Source organism: Patiria miniata, unplaced genomic scaffold, assembly GCF_015706575.1.
Source record: "Patiria miniata isolate m_02_andy unplaced genomic scaffold, ASM1570657v1 HiC_scaffold_24, whole genome shotgun sequence".
In the NCBI taxonomy this organism is placed as follows: Eukaryota; Metazoa; Echinodermata; class Asteroidea; order Valvatida; family Asterinidae; genus Patiria; species Patiria miniata.
Genome location: NW_024037063.1, coordinates 16622366 through 16644700, shown reverse-complemented (window position 1 = coordinate 16644700; position 22335 = coordinate 16622366). Strand labels below are relative to the sequence as shown.

The 22335-nt window shown below is 42.0% G+C and overlaps 3 protein-coding genes across 5 annotated transcripts in view; 1 reads left to right on the top strand and 2 right to left on the bottom strand.

The window, feature by feature from the left end:
• Positions 1 to 3523, top strand: part of LOC119732613 (peroxisomal targeting signal 1 receptor-like) — a 29048-nt gene extending 25525 nt beyond the window's left edge. For all 3 annotated transcript variants that reach the window (XM_038206195.1, XM_038206193.1, XM_038206194.1), the window contains 2 exons: positions 885 to 1042; positions 1755 to 3523. In XM_038206195.1, the coding sequence (XP_038062123.1) occupies positions 885 to 1042; positions 1755 to 1965 (369 nt within the window). In that variant the 3' untranslated portion in view covers positions 1966 to 3523. The remainder of the gene's footprint in view (positions 1 to 884; positions 1043 to 1754) is intronic.
• Positions 3524 to 3864: 341 nt separating this feature from the next.
• On the bottom strand, positions 3865 to 13315 carry LOC119732614 (39S ribosomal protein L47, mitochondrial-like). Its single transcript, XM_038206197.1, has 6 exons — positions 13106 to 13315; positions 8445 to 8623; positions 8176 to 8236; positions 7105 to 7201; positions 5713 to 5889; positions 3865 to 5129 (listed from the first exon to the last, which is right to left on the bottom strand). Exons 1-6 carry the CDS (start codon positions 13273 to 13275, stop codon positions 4968 to 4970), a joined length of 846 nt encoding a protein of 281 aa, XP_038062125.1. The 5' UTR covers positions 13276 to 13315; the 3' UTR covers positions 3865 to 4967.
• Positions 13316 to 16007: 2692 nt separating this feature from the next.
• On the bottom strand, positions 16008 to 21142 carry LOC119732328 (olfactory receptor 6B1-like). The gene is made up of 2 exons (XM_038205787.1): positions 20333 to 21142; positions 16008 to 16256 (listed from the first exon to the last, which is right to left on the bottom strand). Exons 1-2 carry the CDS (start codon positions 21140 to 21142, stop codon positions 16008 to 16010), a joined length of 1059 nt encoding a protein of 352 aa, XP_038061715.1.
• Positions 21143 to 22335: the final 1193 nt, after the last annotated feature.

Below are 22335 nucleotides of genomic sequence, written 5' to 3'. Positions count from 1 at the left end.
TTGCACTAATTGGCTTCGATTTACCCTGGATTATCTCCTTAATGCTTGAGTTAATCCAGCAAATTAATCCTCGAATTGTATCATCACGTTTGGGGCATTGATAGTGGAGACCACGATACATGTGTACGTGCACAGTAACGAATTAAATGCGTGCGTGGTCCGGTATATACCACGCACGCATTGACTGCATGCAGCAGTAGTCATTCAATAAGACGACCCCCAAAATGGACAGAGCGCATGCGTACAGCTTAGAGGGGGTACTGGTATTGGTATGTTGCTCACGATGCATGCAATGTATGCAGCAAAGATCCTATATAGCACCGCATAGTAGTATGCAGTAGGACACTCTTTTTCGACACCGATGCATGCAGCGATCACGGGCCGTGCGAAACCACTTTTCACTCGACACTTTGCCAACCGCAGTACAGGAAGTAGATGCCAATGTTTTATTTGTTGAATGCCGACTTACACAAAGGATTTTGTAATGCTTTTTATGGAAAGGGGACCGAGAGTAACACGACGACTTGAGCGAAATGGCGACTTATAAACGCCGACTTTGAAATAAAAAATTCAATGGATATGCATTACGGACAATCGGGACTTTAGTCAAACGGCCGACTTGAGCAATTTGACGAGTTGTACGATGTCGGTTTAACCGGAGTTTACTGTAATCACAAACTTGCTTGGGTAAGACTGGAACCACCTGCTTACTGAAGCACATACAAGTTGGCAGGGTCAGCAAGCTAATTTGAATAAGGTTTGGAAGCTATTCACCAAAGAATTTTTTTTTAAATAATCCAATTTGTGTGATTATAGTTATTTGAAGCACTTTGTTTAACAAAGATGCTTTATCAATATGGTATCTGTCCCCCATTCAATCCCAGGATGCCCTGCTATGGAACAAGCTTGGTGCCACGCTAGCCAATGGCAATCGCAGCGAGGAGGCCGTAGATGCCTACCACCGTGCCCTGCAATTCTACCCTGGCTTCATCCGATCACGCTACAATCTAGGCATCAGCTGCATCAATCTAGGAGCACACAAGTAAGTCTACAGGGATGCTTGTTAGTGTGGTTTTTGCAAGAACCTGTTTGCCCATGACCCATGTTGCATTTTGGATACTGCATTGTAGGTATGGCACTGTAGATTCTTGTGGTAACACAAGTTCAATGACAATTGCACTGTCATTGTATTTTCATTATCTCGCTTTCTCGCTTGCGCTCTCTTTGGAACAGTCAAGGAGCGTTCATTTTTGCAGAGAATCTATATCAGCAAAGAGATCAAAATAGATGGGGGTTTAAATGGAAATGAAATCTGTTTTCAACACGTTTGTAGTTTCCATACTAGCTCACAAGATATGGTAGTGTAAATTCTATCAAATTCTATGAAGTCATGAACTTCACAAATAACTTAAAATGTAAAAAAATACAAAGAAGGTGTATTTGGTTTCCTTGAGTATGGAGTACCGAAGTGTGACGTCATTTAGAACCAGAAAGTGTAGTGCAAACGAATGGAGTACACGCGCGTGTTGGTTCTTGGGCTGAATCACGCGCTAATGTCTTTCACACACATTTTGTGCGCATGACGTAATCACCTAGACAGAGAGCCTGTGTTGTTGATGTGAGGGCTGATGTGAGATGCTGCCATCCTCTTAACCCAAATCCCGCTGTACCCAATGCTGAATTTGTAGTCTCCACATTTCATAAAGTTTTGTACTACCACCCTATTTGGTTTTCTCTTTTCAACCATTAAACAGAGAAGCCATTGAACACTTCCTGACAGCGCTCAACATGCAGCAGCGGGGCATTGGGCCCCAGGGTGAAAGATCCACCATGTCCCAAAACATCTGGAGCACCTTACGCATGACCATCTCACTACTAAGCCGGACAGACCTGTACAAAGCTGCCGATAATCATGACCTAGGCTTGCTCAACAGTGAGTTCAACATAGCACCAGCAGCTACGTGACTTGGGTCTCATCGCTCCAATCACTATGCCCGAAGGAGGACTTGCTTAAAGTGCCATGGTGCCGTCTGTATCAAAATTCCAGGCATGGCATTGTGGTGGTAGAACTAATAACTACGGACATTGATTATTTAAATTATATATTATTTTCGAATGGCAATTACTATTGGAGGACTCATATCAAGATGATGATCGTTGGGTTAATATTGGGGGGGACTTGGTTTAAACTAGTGTAGTGGATCATTTAGTTCCAATCGAGTCCAATGATCTAATGGTTCCCCATCTTGACTTGCTATCCTATGATTGCGTGAATAGCATATCCGGATTGGAGTTTTTTACATGTGAACAAATATTGAAAGTTACAGTACTGTGTTAGGCACAGAGTCCCAATTGTATTATTTGTGACCCCTACCCCAGCCTGACTAGAGTTTCCAAAAATGGGCTGTATTCTTATAGGTCCATCACATGGGCACTTTGGCCCCAAAAAAGATGCTGTTTCTGCCTCGGATGCATGAAATTGCTCAATATGAGACACTGACAATGATTCTGGAGCACAGATGATGGTGGAGATGAGGCCCAACACTTCCAGCCAAATGTGTGCTGGTCCCAGAGAGCTAAGCTAGTGTCCTGATTGTACCTATCTCACTGAATGACTGGCTGACACTGTGATTCAGATGGGTCGTAGACTGGAGCCTGGCAGTGCTATTGTATAGGATTACCCTACAACGCCAATGAGTGGGCTCAATCCAGCCCATTGTGTAGACCAGATGCAAAGACTTCAAGTGAAGAGTCATGTTGGATCAATGAAATAGAATTCTGTATTCTGGGGGAGGGTTGTTTCGATCCACTGTTTTATGTGCCTAGCTTTTGCACATGTACCAGGCATGCAACTGGGAATTCCAAACCACACAAGACTTTGTACAGTGTTTTTTTCAATTTGTATTAGCATTCATGAGAAGTAACCAGAGGAAATCAGCTGATCCAAGGAAACGTTGCATGCCTGATGTACACATTCTGCGCTCCAAATTTGCAAGGTTAAACTTGAGACATTGACATTGTGCCTAACCCACTAAAACATCAAAATTGCTAGGTGTAAAGCTGCCTTTCCTAATATTTGTAGTCCTTTGCAATAGACTGACACCAGTTTTTGTCCAAAGATATTTTTTTGGTGAATAGAATCCTAGGTCACAAATGAACAAATGTTGACAGTTTGAGGTGCTTGGGCCAGTTTCTTGCTTTGATTTCTAGTTAATCAATTTGAATTAATCTGTTTTGTATTTAAAAAAAAAAGAAAAAAAAGGAAAATCAAATAAGTGTATAATTTTATGAAAGAAACGCCCTTCAGTATAATCAGGGTAAGCTTTCAAATTTGCATTGAAGTAAATTTAAAATTTTGGAATCTTATCAGAAGCCGCAGCATTGAACAACGTAATGCTATATTCTGATTAGTGGATCTCATCTCCATTGTACATAGCATGCCATTGGATAGCCAAGTACATTTGAGGGGTAAAATATATCTACGTGATTGGTTCACAAGGCAGCATATCTTCATCAGTTCAATGTTTTCATTTGATGTAACTACAGTGAATTCTTGATAAGTCGACCCTCGGCTTAATAGTTTTTTCTTTTCAACAATTGACAGGAGTAAGTTCTTACTTTGAGTTAACAGGTTTTGACTTATCATGATTTCACTGTATTGAATAGCTTGATTTTTCAGTATTTATACATTTGCTGATCATGCATTTTTGATTTTATGAAAAGTGTTTTAAGATTGATAAATCAGTCCTGCCTTTCATATTTATATAATTTTTGTCATTTTCTTTAGTTATTTTTTAATAGTTGCTAATTTTTAACCAAACATTGATACTTTGAACAACATTTAAGTAGTAAGACTCATGCCAGTTTTATAATGGGGGTGTTTTATTCACAAATAAAGATGACAGTAATGATTTATGAATGCACAACAAATCAAAGAGTTTTCTTCATTTCATGTTGTTGGTCTCAATAGAAACATTTGTCATGCAATTTCTGAACATTCTTTTCATCCTTCGCTTAATACAGAAGTAAATATTTAGGGTAAATACATAAAAAGCTGATGTTTCATGCCCATTCCTAATTTTTCATCCTTCAGCATCTGCTAGAAAGTTGCTCTCACATTTTATTGACTGGAATATTTCAACGGAATGCTTTTCATGAATTTTATTTGCGTATTCATTATTCATACAAGTCAAGCAATCCTACTGTCCTATTTGAAGCAAGATATGTGACAGAACTCGGTCATTGTGTTCCCTGAATCTCAGGAATTAGTGTGAGATATCTAGGGGCATGTGTTAGGTAGGAATAGTCTAGAGTGTGTGAAGGGGTACCCCTCAGATTCAAATTGTTGGTCAAATAATCAATCCAATGATGAACAGTGAGGTCAGTGACCATGTCAAAGTTCAATTATTCAACTTTGTACTGACGTTGCCAAGGTCCTTCAGTGCCAACTATAAACCACAAGTATATGCAAGTCGCTTGCCCATCGTGTGACCAACTATAAACTGGCCTTTAAGGTTGTACCATGTCTGCATGTGAATACCCGAGCACAAGGGCAAACATTACACTGAAAATGGTTGGCTTCATGTGCAAAATAAAGTCCCAATTTCTCATTATTGGCCTGTTTTCCAACAACAGATTCCCAAGAACAGACAACATATTTGGAGTGTGGATTCTTCCAAATCTGATCTACACTTAGAAACCTTCTTTGTTAACTACAATATTTACAGTCTAACATGTTGATCAATGGTCATGTTGGGCACTTGGACATTGCACAACTGTAATCCTACATGTAGACATTGGCAAAGTCGGAGTACAATCTATCCAGTAGTTTTGTGCATAGGTTAAGAGGCCAATTTGTATCAACACCTGAGGACTGACTTGCACAATGCAGTTCTTGCAGTCACGTATGGTACTATGGAGTCAGTCACATTGTGCGCATTATAGTTTCTGCCCAGAGCAGACAGTTATCAATTCTGCCACACATCAGCGTCAGGGTACCTCTCTTTTAGTTTCTTGATCTGATTCTTGCGTTGTCGTTTCTCCTTCCGTCGTTTGTCATTCTCTTTTTCCATCCATAGATTCAAGTACTTCTTGACAAACGGTTTGTAGCGGTACCGCTTCCGGTGATACTACAAGACATCGTTGAAAAAAACACAGTACATGTATTTAACTCCATGGAATTGGTAATGGTATCACTCTATCGTGTGTCTTCCAAAACGTAAAGACCATTCCCTGTGCTATTTTTGTAGTTTCATCTCGAAAAATAGATTCCTTTTCCAAATTGCTATTTTTCTAGCCATACAGAAGTTCTTCACTTTCTAATGAGACATCGACCAAAAACAATTAGCCTGTGTTTAGTTATTGACTTATTACATGACAAGTTTGAATTATTGGCTAACGGACAATAATTCCATTCTCGCAGGGAGGGCTGGTTCCCGCCCATAATCAGTATCGATAGTGTACGGACCGGGAGCCAGTCTGCTCTCTTAGCAGATATGTTTGTCCCAAAACAAAACCTTTTTTTCAGAGGTTTGCAGGCATCCAAAAAGGAGTTTGTTTGGTTGGAATAAAACATACAAATTGAAACTTTATTAATAGAACAAAATGTAATATGTTGAAGAGCACAGGGAATGCAACTTTAACCAATACACACCTTCGTACTGCAAAATGGGCAAGTAAGACCAACTGTAGATATTTAGCAATCAAACTCACCGTTTTGTTGGCATACATGGGCACATAATGCTCTTTTGGTTTGATGTATCGCAGGTATCCAAACGGCGTGTACACCATCTTGGCTGGATGTTCCTCTGGACCGCCCGTCCTCAACTCAGTCAACACTTCGTTTCTCTCCTGCATCACCTGCTGCAAATTCCTCATCGATCGCTTCACCTAAATGAAAGACATTGTTGCAAATTGTGTCCCACATTTATCAAAATCAACACCTTGGCTTTGGTACAATTTTGTCGGACATGGTATAGTATCATATAAGCAATTAGTTTCCATTAGTTTTCACATAAGCCATTGGTACACTGAATCCATCAAAATCCACCAGCTGTGTCACTGGTGGATTTTGGCAGATTACGGTAAGTACTTATGGATTTTGTACACACCTCAGAGTAATTGATTTTGGTGGAATTGGGGTTGCTCCCAGTATTTACATTTCTGCATACCTAGGGAGTTAGGGTTAAACCATAACCAGGTGGACAGTGTTGTATGGCTACATGTATTTGCATATCTTGAAACTAATGCATTATAAAGAAGCCCATATGCACAAAACAGAAGCACATGATCAATAAATGAGCATCTTTGTTTTTGCACAGTACAAACAATGTATGCATGTGTATATGTGTTACCAGTGAAAGAGAAAACCACACCTATAGTATACTACTATTTGTTTGTAACTTTCATGTTGCATTTAGAGGACATTATACGAAATCAAATACGCACATTAATTCACAATGCATTTGCCAAGAACACTTCCTAACGAGAATGAGGAGTCAGCACTCCAGTAATGTACACGTACTACTGTTCTATATGGCTCATCCACTGCCAGATAGTGCACCCAGTTATCCTGAGCAGTGTCAATGTGCGCCTTGTCAATGTGCACCTTGTCAATGTGCACATTGTCAATGTGCACCTTGTCAATGTGCACCTTGTCAATGTGCACCTTGTCAATGTGCACATTGTCAATGTGCACCTTGTCAATGTGCACCTTGTCAATGTGCACCTTGTCAATGTGCACCTTGTCAATGTGCGCCTTGTCAATGTGCACCTTGTCAATGTGCGCCTTGTCAATGTGCACCTTGTCAATGTGCGCCTTGTCAATGTGCACCTTGTCAATGTGTACCTAATCTTCTATTTACAGGCATGCAACTGGGAAGTCAAAAAAAGAGGAAATTCACATTTTTCCCAGATTTTGTAGTGTTTTCCTATTTTCAATGGCACACATGGGAAGTAAAAAAAGAGGAAATCAGCTGATCCGAGGAAAAGTTGCATGCCTGTATTTATCATAATCAGAGATGTATTTTCCCCGAGCAAAAATAACCTGAAATACAAAAAGAAGAAACTCTATTAGGAGTCTCCAGTTCTTGCAATGTGGCCAACCTTGCTGTGTCTATCTGAGCCAGGCATCCTCTTGTCTTGTCTCTCTGCCTCTGCTTCCATGGTCAGTAGCATGTTACTCTCCTTCAGCAGAACATACCTTTGACATGCAACACATCAAGACAACATTTCACCTAATACTCATAAGAGTGTGACATATTTTAAGGCCTTAACCTCAGTCTCAAGTGTAGGCTCAAGGACCACATCACAGATGTTCAGTTTCAGTCACAGTCTTATGAGCCGAGTCCCAGTCCAAGTTCTCATAGATGTCTAAGCTTCTGATGTTAAGTCTTAAACTTGAGCAATGAAGAACACATATGAGTTTGGGTTAATTTGGGGCCAAGTCTGATGTCACCAAATAACACACGATGAGTGAGTACGACGAATCCTTTAGTTTGATAGTGCCCTGTCTGAGCTCAAATACCAAACCACAAATTTTGCATCTGAGTTTGAAACCTCTGTGCCAAATGTATGAGGTTAAGAACCCAATGAAAGATAGATTGATTTCAGAAACAGTATTTATCTCCAGTCTGGAATGGGCTACTTCTTGATATGTAATGAGCCCCACAGTATCTTGAAGATCCTCGCTATTTTTTATCTGTGAGGCGTTCTGGCAATATGAGACAGAATCTGGCACATGAAAGGTGACATTTTAGTGATTTTCGGATTTATTGATATATGTAATTTTCGACAAGTCTACTTCCAGTGTTGTTAAACATCATGGTATTGCAAGGAACACACACATTAATTGTCTGCATGCATCATAAACCATTTGTTTGTATTTCCAGGTGCGACGCACAATCTGTTTGCCTCAAAGCTCTTTTCAAGCAGTCGTCTTGACTGGTTTCCATCAAATAAAGATAAATGTAACTGGATTGGTATAGGGACAGAGAACCAACTAGTACTTCAATTTCCTTTCATTTTTTCTTTTCTTTTTCTTCTTTTTCAGCCATTTCCCATAGCATTTGTACACGTTTTCATCGTGGGAGGCACTTTGGGTGCTACTATCAATCCAATTGCCTTTGTACTTGGCAGACACTTAAATTATCAATTATGATGTTTATTTCATCTTACCATAATTTGTGCAGTGTTGCATTATCTTTCAACCTTAGTTCATCAGCACTCCATGGTCTGCCTGTGACATGTATATATAAAAATAAGAAATGTCAATAGTACTAAATTTATCTAAGAAACCCATTTAGGGTACCTCGAGTCTAGTAGCAGAAGATACAGTTGTTTCTCATGACATGCATGATGGTGGTTACAAAACTAATAATCCATACATGTACATGTACAATTTAAATTGTGACATTAGGCTCTCCATGCAGATAAAACATACATACCTGATTTGACATCAGGCTCTCCATATGTTTTTGGATCATCAAAGAACTCCTCCAGTCCAAGGCGAGAGCAGCTCGTATGAAAGTCCTTTGATTGGTCAGTTTTACCTAACACGATGGTTGCATGTCTGAAAAGAAGCCGCTGTGGGACAGCCAGTGGAAGTGTAGACTGACTTGACCATCTGCAAACAGAAGAAGAAAACAAGGTCAAATGTACTATTTTAATTAAATCAACTTTGCCAGCTCACTAAACCCCATTTTCATCAGGTTTTTCTAAAGAAGAGCTCAAGTTCTGAACCCAAAAGAATCATTTTTTGCTTCACAATTTTTCAATTAAAGTCTATTTTTTTCTAGAAATGCACCAAAATAAAATCGCCAAGTTTGGTACCATCAGAAAGCCACACTCATTCTCTGTCCAAATCTCACAACAATTTGAGAAACCGATCCTCGTTTTCCTGGCAAGCCCGGAGGCCGCCATCTTGAATTCAAGATGGCAGCCACCAGGACGACGAGGATCGGTTTCCCAGCAGAAGGTGAAATTTCTCTTTTCTTCCCAAAGGTATATGACCTAACCACCACCATTTTTATTTTCAATTCCCAAGAAAGCCTACAGGGGCGCACAAGGCAGTTTGAGGACTATTTTGGGGGTGAAATCTGGAATTTGGAGGCCGTTTTGAGGTAAATCTGATGTTTTGGTTGGGCAATGTTGGTCAACGGGAGAATTGTGTCACGCGACGTTTGCTTGGGCAAGATAATGAATATGCATCATAGTTTATGACGTTTGTCGGGCGCGCGGCGCAGCTGGCCATACAAACACGAGGTCATGAACTAAATAATGCATATTCATTATCTTGCCCAAGCGCGCCTGCATAATGCATACATTACAGCGCGGCCGCCATTTTGAAATCGCATGGGGGAGCATTTTCGGGACAATATTTGTGGAAGATGATGACTAAAAGTCGTCTTTTGGCCAGATGGATGAAAATATTGTGACCAAAGAACGTTTTTTCGAAAAGCTATGAGATGCTCTATGACTAAGAACCTTAACTTTGGAAATTTGTGTCCTGGATGAAAAAATAATCTCGATCGAAATCTGTAGCAAAATCGCTACATCAGCGGCCAAAAAAATTCAGTCTCTGTGGAAGCATTGGGCGTCTGGCCGTACTACAGAGCTTGTGATAGTACTGTACGGCCAGACGCAGTCGGGCTATATTGTTGGTGTACCCTAACGTGGCGCGCCCCCTAACGTGGCGCACTTTGATTTTTCTCCTCTCTTGACGAAATGAACAATCCATTTTTCTTGCAATTAACACTTAATAAAGGTCACACAATCCTTCGCAAATATACATACTAGATTCAAATTTCTGACGTCACGATTGCGCGTAGAAGGTCAAAGGTTACACAGAAAGCCAGACAATCCCATAGCAAAAAGTATCAAGATGCCGTCGACGTCCAGAAACAATGGCCAAAAAAAGGTAACAAGCAGACGTTTTCTTTTAATTCAAGATTCCAAAACAATTAAACTAATTAGAAAGTCATATTATTAGTCAACGTTATCAGTATTAATGAAAAGTAAGCAGAATAATCCGAAGTTTACTGGAAATTTACCGGAACATAAAAATAGTGTCGTCTGCTCTAGGTTGTCATGACGTCATGTACAGTAGCCTGTAATAGACATATAAAGTGAATACAATTAGGCCTAGTTTTTATGTGGCTTGGCATCACTGGTACCGTGCGGGTGCACTTTTGATTAGATATTATAATCGAGTAAATGTAGCGGATATGCAAATGTAGAGGTAATTGACATTATATGAATATTGTTGAAATTGTTAGTATTTAAAACGTCTAGGATGCCTTTTAAATATTATTGAAACACTGCTGATTTTTCTATTTTCTTAACTTGAGCTAGAGTTGTATATTTAATCATGTATTAAATTTTAAAATAAATAAACTTGTAGTATATCGTTTGTTTGTTTATTTATTCATTTTTGTAGAGAGATCTTCGGCAGAATTCCATGCTTGCTGCCGTTCATTCTTTGGAAGTCAAGCGAAAAGATTCCTATCGACTGACGGCAAAACAATTCAATTTGCCCGAGTCCACACTGAGACGATGGGCAACAAATGGAGTACCTGCCGGGAAACCACAAGGTGGACGTACATGTACAACATTCTTCAAAGAATATGAAGAAAAGAAGCTGGCAGAACACATTTCATATGTGGGGCAAATGGGGTACTCCTATCTTGGAAGTCAAATCCGTGAGATCGCCGGCGAAATGGCCCGGATCTTGTGCAGCGAGGATCAAGAGCGCAAGTGCCGATTCACCGACTTCGTACCAGGATGGAACTGGTACTACGGCTTCCTCACAAGATGGAAGAATATCATAAGACCGAGGAGGCCAAGCAGACTGGATCACTTGAGGGCAGAAATGTCCAGGAGATCAATTTTAGAGGCGTACTTTGGGAAACTTCTAGAGGTTCTCAAGAAGTACAACCTGCGTGATTGTCCTGCCCAGATATACAACGTCGATGAAACAGGAATCACGAGAGATCACAAGCCACCGAAATCTCTGGGGCCGAGCCAAGAAGCATTCAATGCTGTCTCGTGTGGACGGGGTCCAATACACACCATCATTGCCTGTGGGAATGCCATGGGAAATCGGCTCACGCCATACATCATCTTCAAGGGGGCAAGGGTTCGACAAGAGTGGACGGAGGGGACTTTGTCAGGGACAGGTTATAATGCCACAAAGACCGGCTGGAGCAACAGTGCTACCTTTCTCCAATGGTTCAAGGGTCACTTCCTACCACAAGTTGGGTCAGTTAGGCCGCTTCTTCTGCTGTATGATGGCCATTCTACCCACATCAGCGTGCAGATTATCGAAGAGGCCCGGTTGGAAGGAGTGCATTTATTTGTCATACCTCCACACACGTCCCACATCCTCCAACCCCTTGACGTGGGCTGCTTTGCTCCTTTCAAGGCCACCTACAACAGAGCAGTTCACAATTGGCTCCACAAGTACAAGAACACAGGTCGCATTCTGGTCGAAGAAGACATCGCCTCGCTGGCATGCAAAGCTTACATGATGGCCATTAGCAGTGACAGTTTAGTATCATCCTTCAGATGCACTGGAATTTGCCCATTCAAACCTGACGTCGTGCTAAGCAAGCTCCCTGAGCAACCGGAGAGGGGAAGTTCTTCCATCGACGGTCTATTCGCCCCTATCGAGAAGTTTCCATCATCTCCAGAAGTGTTCACCAGGCGACCAAAAGCAATCAGAAGTGCCCGAATGCTGACGGAGGAAGACGAATACCTCAAGGATAAAAGTAAACAAGGAGGCCGCAAATCGAAGGAGCCGACTCGATTTTGGTAGCTGGCAAAAGTGTATTGTTTGTCTGGATTGTCATTTGTTGGTATTGTAGGCCCTACTTCTTTTTTCAAAAACATTTATTCAAGTTACTGGATATTTTCATTTTTATTTTTTTTACAATATTGGACGAGCGTACGTTTTTGTAACTGTTTATTTTTTTTCTAAAAATCAATGTTGCCTGACGTTGCAAGTTCTTTTTCAGAGGCTAAAACAGAAATGACCATGTTTATTTTTTTATTTAAGGGTCGTGTCTTTTTGCATTGCTATATTTTCTGATTTCGAGGTTCAAGAGATTTGCTTTACTTTTCAACTGTTTTTAATGTTGTAGCCGTTTGTAAACTTGTAAACACCTAAAGATCCATACTGTTTCCAGCATATCATAAAATGCAATAAAATGAAACTTTTTTTCACGGCAAATTGTCGTCAGGGCAAATGATCGTCATAGGCCACCGTAGCATGGTACCAAACCATTTCAGCCAATCAGCGGCGTGCACCACGTTTGGCACATGACGTCACGCGGAAGCGTAACACCCGATGACTGTTTCATGCACTAATATAAGGTTTACCACTCGCATCACAGCTTTGGTACTGGAACCGCAACCAATAGTGCATGAAACAGTCATCGGGTCATACGCTTCCGCGTGACGTCATGCGCCAACAGCCAGCGCAGCCGGCAAAACGAGTAGTTGACAGCGATCGCTCTCTGTGCCTGTTAATCGACCGCCATTCATTGTACACAATTTTTTTTGTGCACAAACCAATTGCGGTCCTGGCCAATCCAGCAAGGTTGTCAAGTTAGCGGTTATTCCTCCTGTTTTCACTGCAATTGTAGGCTGAATCTTCATCGTTGATCGTTTTTTACTTCAAGGACCTGTGTAATGGTTATTCCAGGCAAGTTTGGGGTGAGTTGCAGTTGCAATTAGTGTGTAACGGGGACAAAATTGAACATTTTTGAATATACTACAAGTTACGAGAAAAATACGCTCCAGCCCTAGATGACAACCCAATGATAAAACTCAGGGCTGGGTAACTCCAGCTAGTACACCACCATTAATAGTCGCTGCTGTTACTCGGACTAACTTTTTAGGACATATCACTTTCTGATGGCCGATAGGTCAAAAGTGAAGGGAAAAATTAGTGATGGCCAGATATGGGAATCGTTCCAAGAAGTGTATGACTGCAACCCTAAACGCCCCTCCCCCCCCCCCCCCCCCGCTTTTTTTTACGGCGCACCGTACCGACCTTCAATGACCTTTCATTTTCAAAGTTGGAAAACACTGCAACATGGAATCTTACCTATTTATCGCTGTACATCTGCTCTGAGTACAGCTGCACTGAAGTCTTGAAGGCGTAAAGGTAGTATTTTCGGATATGTGACACTTTGACAAAATATTAGTTAGGGGGAAAAAACGGCAGTCAAATATTTTTGCAACAGAAAATGTGCGAAAAGCCCTGGAGGCTGCCATTTTCGGAATCGCCGAGGACTTGGAAAAAGGCAGAGGGCGCTGTTTAACAATGTGGAGCGGAGGCAATTATTTTTTTCTGCAACCTGGTATCGTTAATGACCATAATGCGCATGCGGCAGGGGCGGATCCAGGAAATGTCTTTGGGGGGGGGTTAATAGCAAAAAAATCTGAAATGTAGACAGGGTTTTTTTTTCTCCGGACACTTGGCTTTCGAAAATCAATAGGTGTGTGCGGGTGTGCACAGTGTATGTGTGTGGGCTTGCTGTGTGTGAACAAGCATTACATTCTATGGACTTCTGAACAAAAGATGTCCACATAAACCAGGTAGCAGCGACGTTGTGTGGACTTGCCCACGTCCACAAAGTTCCCCCCCCCCCCTCTCTCTCTCTCTCTCTCTCTCTCTCTCTGAAAAACAGGTTTAGAGGCCTTTTGGGGTTAGGTTTATTTGTGGCAAAATGAAGAGAAACACTAAACGGAATCATATAGGGGAAAATGGGTTGAAAGGGTTTCACAGTTTGAGTAGCCTTGTTCAATGCGGTCTCTCGGCTTTTTGTCGAAGGGAGATAATCGGGCCCTGCACCCACAATCAACGCGGCTACGTGCGTGTACCACCGACCCTTGTCCGTGCGTGTACCGTACCACCGACCCTTGTCCGTACGAACGATTTGGTACTAACACAACCAGCAAGCACAAACACGTGAGTACGGACTGTACGCATGGTGTAATAAGGCAGTAAATGTAGGCCTATACTATATTCTGCGTGTGGGTGTACGTACGTACGTGTGGGGGATATACGCGCCGCGTGGCCGGTCGAAGGGTTACGCGGACTAGCTCACACCGTGTGTGCATGGCTGTTGTACGAGTACGTGTGTGATGTACAATGTACATGTACGTGCGTACATGTACAAGCATAGCCTTGCTGTATGGTACAAGTTACTTTCTCACTAGCAGCGTACGGGCATCGATATGTGCACGCAATTATACCTTGCCAAGTTGATTAGGGATTTTCTTATCGGCGATTTTTTTTTATCGGCGAATCGATAAGCCCAACGCCTTGGTCAAGGCTACAGTTTGAGTAATTTTTCACAGTTTAACTTAATAAGTTTTTTTTTAATAACAACATGAAAGCAAAGGAATCCCACACTAGGTACGTAAAACAAACATGCTTGCTTGGGGTGGGTGATAGTGTTGGGGGGGGGGGCTCGTATCATACTTTCCATGAGGGCGCTGTTCAAATCCGACGCTCTGACCGTACTTACAGGCGGACATTATCAACCAGTGTAATTTTTTGGGGTGTCAGAGCGGGGGGGGGGGCGGGTTTGCATTATTTTAAAGTAATTTCTATGAAAAAAAGTAGATATTTTTACATAGCTGGGGTGTTTTTTTTACCCCCCCCCCCCCCCGCTGGTTCCGCGCCGTACGGGAGGATTCTCGGACTTTACTTTCCCCTTTTGAACAATCAATCCTCCAGAGCCATGAGGGGGGGGGGAGGTAAATATAATAATAAACATTCTTATATAGCGCATATTACCGTGAGGTCCCTATGCGCTCTCATGAAATCAACAATTATACAAATTTATACAAAGATATGTTTTGACCCGGGTTTTGAATTGTTCTGATGTTTCGGCATGTTTGACAATATCTGACAAGAACTGCAGCTGATTGGAAGGAGCGGGAACCATATGACTTAGTTTTAATGACTGGGGTGACAACATAGATTTCTGGGAAGAACGCAGATTTCTAGCTGGTTTGTACTCCTGAACTAAACTTTGAAGATAAACAGGGGCTATACCATGGATACATTGATATGTGAGAACCAAAACTTTAAAATCTTAGTTTATCGATTAGTAGGGCTTGATTTAATACAATTTAGGAAAGAACATCCACGGGATAAAAAAAGATAAATGTAACATTTCTGGGACTCGAAGTCGAACCCTCACATATTATATAACGGATCATTCAAATCAGAGGTGCCGCTTTTTCATTTTGTCCATGGACTTAATTATCACTTATTAGTGTAGTAATGGATTTGGGGGAGGGTAAATTTGCTTTCTTTAAATTTTTCAGTAATCTTTCTTTCTGTATGACGCGGCCACTGCGATGACGCGCGCAGCCGCGAGGACCCGCCACTGCGATGTACACTCGCAAGAAAAAAGCGCACCAAAACTAATGAGTCCAGGATACATCGTCATCTCCATGAGTGTAATTCATATGCCTGATGGTCTGACAAGAACCGATCTTGTTATGGTCGTCATGAAAGATCTGCTTCAAAGACCAAATTTCGGGACAACTCAGTGAACTACTTTAGCGGCAGTTGCACATACTAAGACTGCTGTGATTTGATATTAACTCAGATTGGGTTCTTTCTTTAAAAAAAAAAACCCGCAGTCATACCTGGCTGTTATCTTCGGCTATATAAGGACCATGAAATGAATTTTGCTTGGGAACATGTAACCAGGTCGGGTTTTCGTACACACTTTTACCCGACAGGTTCCCTACTCCAGCATTCATTTCACATGTCAGCAGCCATTGCGGTCATGCTTTTTGCTTTGCCTAGCGCCCTCTTGCGGCCAACTAAACTTTTTTAGCACAGCACGCGCCACCAAGAATTTTACCCGCTACTTTTTAAACTATGCAAAGGGCGTAGCGAGAGGCGAGTTTTACACACCACCACGCTTTGTTAAAGTTAGATAGCTGGCATTCCGGGCGTTTCGTATAATTTTCCTGTAAGGCTAGGCTGCAAAATATCGTTGATTTCGATCCAACACCTCGTTGAATCCACACCATAATTTCCTAGCGAGCACTGCACTCTCCACAACAAATTTTGGGTGCGGGTCCCGGCTGTCAGCAGCGTCGCAATTTATCCGGCGTTGCCGGCACTGCAGTTTTTCAATATTTTTCTTCTGCTGCTGCTTCTTCATCGATTTGACATTGACAGCCTGGCATGAACGTAGATCATCCCAAGTGATCATTGGATAGATCTAGACAGTAGACAGCACATTTCCATTCCCTTTTGACTGTCGTTCTTATATACCAAAGTTCTTATATACCAAAGTTCTTTATACTATCATTCAATTGTAAACACCTGATATAAATTTGTATATACATTGTCCCATATATTTGATATCAATTAAATTGTGCTGTAAATAACTTTTGATATATTGAGACAACCAGAAAACTTCGCTCCACCCAAATTATCTAGTGGAACCACTCGGTTGTGAGGAGAGTGAGCCATTTAAACTAATTCACATCGCTCTCCTCGGGTACACTTGGCCTAGTCGGCACGATAGCTTTACTATCCACTTCTTTTGATTTGGGTGCGAACTTAGACAAATTATATCATTAGGGTTGAACGACAGTCAAATAAATAGGGATCTCGACCAGCAGAGAGTGTGTGACGTCGGCATGTCCAGCATTAGACGTCGCTGTCCATTCTTCGGGAGCTACGCTGCAATGACTGATCCTGGACGCAGAGGGCTGCTCATGATTCTCCTGACGTGGTGCCCATATGCCATCTTCATCTTTGGAAAGGCAGAAACTCCGACATTCGGTCTTTTATCTTCAAGGGACTTGCGACCATTAATATGCCACTTTTAAACTGGTACCCATTTCATCATCAACGGACCATTGGTAACTGTCTTATTAAAGCTGACAAGTTTTAATTTTCTTAAGCTGTTTCTTGCGGACAGCTGAATGGGTTCCAGTCATTACCCCTGCTGTCACTGGACACTTTTATTTTAGACTGGTACGCCGCATAAGAGGGTCGTATAACTCGTATTGAATCCACGTTGCAATGGCTTCCGTTTGATTTCCCGGCGGAGCACCGATTAATCTTTAAGGCGAGCTGCGGTAGTGTGCCATCTAATGCATTTTTCATGCAATATAAACCTGTTTTTATACTATATTTAACTTGCATACCGTTGGAAATGCATTCAATTCTTACAGCTTCAATTCTTACACAGGGAGTATATGGAATGAGCCTTCAAAATAATGACCAAATTTAACTCATTTTTTCCCCTCAAAACACAAAAAATGCGATTCGACGGTTCGTGGTATGGTGCAACCGACGAATTTTACCATTCCTTTTTGGTTAATTTTATTGAAAAGTGCACTTCTTAAAACATCCAAACTTTTCCATGCTTCTCGACAACTGAGGGCGCTGTTGCTGTGATGTCATTTCAGGAAGACTGTTCAGTCTAGGGGCTTTCAGTTCAAATTACTATACCTCATACATATTCATGATCGAGAGCCGAACGTTCACTGGTCAATTCACCATCACGTGCCAGATGTTATTCTTGCTGTTTACCAAACGCGCGCGCGAGGATTCACGCACATTGTAAATACGCATGCGTAGTAGACTGTCGCATGGGTTACCCGTGCGACAGTCTACTACGCATGCGCTTTACAGAGCAATCGAGGAACTGTCGCACGGGTGCAGTACGCACGCGCGAACATCGCCCACGAGAGATGCATGGTTGCATGGTTCACGTAAATATTAATTTCCAGAGCTCAATGATGCCGTACTGGAGAAATTAATAGACCGTGTAAAGATGTCTCATGTACAAAAGAAAGTTGTACACATTGCAAACATTTGTATTTACAACTGTAGTAACTGTATTATATTGCAAACGAACCGAACTAGTAATTGAAGTTGAATTTTTTGGTGAGCTGTACAAGTTTCCCCGAATTTTGTTTTAGGTGCATAATAATAAAACAAAATTCGGCAACTGAATATGTATGAGGTATAGTAAAACAAATATAACATGGTTTATTTCGGGTGGACACTATCGATATTAGCTCCCCTCGGTATTGGAAGTTGACAAACTAGTTCCCTCGGCTTCGCCTCGGGAACTAGTTTGTCAACTTCCAATACCTCGGGGAGCGAATATCGACTGTCCACCCTCAAACCATGTTATATTTGTATATTGTCAACCGAAACATTTGCTGGTTAAAAACATTTGTGAGAAAAGTCTGCGCATTGAGTTTAATACTGCCGTGTACTGACACTACAACGAATCGCCACAGATAAGAAAATTCACAATAGCAAAATATCCTAAAATCCGGCAACTTTGGGTGCTGAAATAGCTGAAACATTGACGTTTCTGTCTGAAATGACTGTGACATCACACTTTTGTTTGCTAGACATTTATTCAACGGTGTATCTTAATATATACACAAATTAATTTTAAATGTACATGTATATAAAAAAAAAAAAGAATTCAATCTACTCGGATAAGAACAAAACATTACACAAGGACAAACAGGAACATAACACGCATGTAGCCTTTGCAGGAGTAAGATAATGTTTATATCAAACACTCTAAGAGTTGAGCCATTTAGTTTTCTTTGCTTTTTTACGAATGTATAAAGTTAAGGATGTTATAATTGGGTCACAGTCAGTCTATCAGGCAATATTTTTTTGAAACACTATAGCATTATATGAATGACTATTCGAGATTAAAGTAAACATGTACTAAAGCAACGTGGAAGTAATAATGCACGTCGCTGTCTCCACCACTCAGACTGCCACTATATTGCGCAGAGCTAGTGTGACAGCCCACGGACCTAAAAGCAAATCATGAGCCCATTACCCCCAAGGTCCCAGTGTTGGCTTACCCAAGCCAAGTAAACTGAACGGACACAATAATTGGCTGTCTAGTTGATTCGCCATTTTAAAAGCCATCAAATAAAATGGGGCGGGGTGGTAAATGGTACCGAAGCAGATTTTGAGTGACACCGAAATTAATGCAATATGCCATCCTGAAATCTATGCGTGGAGTTATATCATGCTTTATCTTCAAATATCAAGTAATATAATGAACATGCCTGTCACGCATAAACAAACGGGTGAGGAATTAATCGTCATAGTGATCCAGAGACCATAAAGAATACTTTCAATAGATAAACCAAAATGTGTGGAGAAAAAAGTGTTTCATTGAAACCAAGCACAGTTCCTCGAATATAAAAATATGCCCTAAGTCCTTTGTAGAGTAATTTCATAAAATTCATTTCATTTCATGAGCTTTTCAAGACAATGTAGAACTAAAACTTAACATGGGGCCTAAGTGCGCCATCTTTGTTCTTTACGTTCTTCGTAATGCTATAGGTGGGGAGTGAACATCTTGTTCTAGAATACCGTACGCGACTTGGTTCTCGTCATTTGGAATCCCGTTCTCGTGTTCATTCAACGCGAGAACGGGGTTTCGAATACGCCCACGATGTCCCATGAGGTTTGTACGCGAACCTTCTAGTGTTATTGTTATCGCAAGTAGACCTAACACTTTGTTCCAAGTCCTCATACGTAAAAGGAATAAGATCACACACGTTTGTTTATGGTGTAAATCGAGTATTTTCTTTTGTTCCTCTTCCCTTTTCCTTTGTTTGTACTAACCTTTTCGCAACAGCTCTCATTGGTTTTGTACACGTTTTCTTACTAGGAGTCCTCGATTCGGTTCCTGTGTCCTCAACTCATCTCTGATGTTGCACGTGTGTGTCCTCGATTTACACCACAAACAAAAATCAGGCAGTGTCACATATTCAGGGCTTATGGTAGCCCATTTTCGGGTACATTCTTTGAAAATCTCAGGATCACTAAAACTTACTCAAGAAGTTCAAAACCACAACCAGCTATACTAGCGGAATTTGCGGGTCTAAAACCTCTTTAATACTTTGATCATTTTACATCATTTATCCTTCTTCCATTTGCCTAAAACACATAGGCAGTGATCGGCACGCACTCACCAAAAATTCCTCATAATTATTCTTATGAGTCTTCACTGCTATGTTTTCACAAACTGATCGGTCTTTTGTTTTCGGCGATTGTCATTGTTATGTGAAATCAGTTTCTGCCGGAACGACACAAAAGTTTATCAAGGAAAGAGCGGCATCTCGCACGGAGCACCCGTCTGTGCTCTGCCTGCGTGTAAGTAAGGAATAGCGTTCCGCAATAGACCTGTATTACGGGGCTTATAGACCAATTCAACACCTGATTGAGAAAATAGTTCGTATCATGGTTAATATTAAATGCGAATAAGTTGTTCGCGAAGATATATGCCACCCAGCAGAACACAAAGGAGGCTAGGTACACGCGCAAGTAGGTGTTGGTTCTGCGTCTGTTGGGCTGACGGGCAGGTGGCGGGGAAGGAGGAGCCCTGGGCCCCGCTTGGACAGAGTCCACCTGCTGATCGAGAGACCGTGACCGGACATGCCCCATGGCCCTTGCCTCATCATGTATTCTACGCGCCTGAGCCCTGGCTATGCGGACCAGACCGATGCAAAAACAAGCCGTTGAAAGCAGACATGGGATGGTCAAAATGTCGATGAAAATGACATAAGACGTGGAAATCATGATGCCGTATTTGTCATCGGAGGAGGGTTGCGTTTTGTTGCCACTATCGTCACCAAATTGTTGAATGAGATCTACATCTGTTCTTGCAAGGAATGTTATTACCAATTGCCAGATGATTGCGGTGCCGGCCAGTAAGGCCCAGGAGCCAGCGATGATGCGAGCACATCTCGTGTTGGTCATGAAACTCGCGTACCACAGGGGCCTGGCAACCCTAAAATACCGGTCTGCGGCCACGACCACAGAGCTCAGGCAGTAGCTACCGATGGCCAATCCGGAGACAACCGTTAGCATCCGAACCTCCAAAGCTTTATCAGCGGAGTTCAAACCAGAGAACATGCAGTGCACGAAGATAGCCAAGCTCAGAAGAAAGTCCGATACGTAGAGATTGGCAAGGAAGAAGTTGGAGCTGTCATGCAGGCTGCGATTCCAAACTATCGACATCAGCACGCCTGCGTAAGTTAAACCAGTTACCAGAAGAAAAACTGCACCAAAAATGATAAAGGCAATCAGAGTATCCATCGTGTCTTGGGTCGTGCTAGCTAGCCGTGTGTAGCTAGTGCTCCGCGATTCCGAGATTCATGGTATCAAAACTTCCATCCGTGAGCCTTGCCTTTTGTGGTCTTGGCCCGAGACGCTCATGATCAATGCGCACGGTGGATCGTGCATAGTGCGCCGTCTACAATAAGGCCAGCGCGCCTATCACACTAACATCTTGGCCATTTCGTATCAGTGGTTTTCTTTATTTTCTCCCTAGGCTTTCCCAGGGAACCAATCAGCGATCGAGAAATGTTTCAATGACTCGCCCGACGGTTGTAAACATTCGCACTATAAGTGCGATGATCAACATCATCACTTTCATAGGGAACCAATCAGCGATCGAGAAATGGTTCAAATAGGAAGGGCACGACTACTGCGGCAAATGGGAACTGCCGTTCGTTCGAATTTATGCAGACATCTTTAACTTTGTTCTTTACTAGTGCAGTGCCCGTCTAAAATGTGCATGTTCGGGAAGCGCAAATTGCTTTGCCGCTGGTATAGGTTGCATACTTGCAGAGTTTCGGAGAACTGCTCGTGCAAACAACGCACGCGATTCAATGGTGTTGTTTTCACAGGTTGAACGCACACTTTTGCGTCAAAGTTTTTGCCAAGTTTGAAGTTCGACCACCTTCAATGGTCGCTCAGTCGACTGCAAAAATAATGTGCCCGTGTACATACGAAAACATGGTATGCAGTGCTCATAGTATTCACCGATTGCCATTAGTATTCACCCGTACTGGACAATGTATCGCCCTGCAATGCACGTGCGCGTGCCCGTCCTTTTTGCATTGTTTGCGTCATATTGAGCACGCGCACGTTAGCTTAAACATGACGTAAACAATTGAAAAGAACGGCAGTGCGTACGTGCGAATGTTATGTTCTAAGCTATATACTGCCACGTTTGCCTCAGAAAATACTGCTTTTTTGCAGCTTTTTCGAGGACCGCTCGTCCAAACCACTTCAAACTCGGCACTGCACATTCTGCTGCCCCGAGCAATGCACACGCCGATTTTCAACTTCATACGGTGCCCGGTTCTGGAGATAATCGGCGGACAGACAGACAGACAGACGGACAGACGGACAGACAGACAGAGATTCCTTGAATTGTAGTATAGATGCAGACGTCCGTTAAATGGCCACGCCCCCATGAGAGACAAGGGCGGATCCAGAACTCA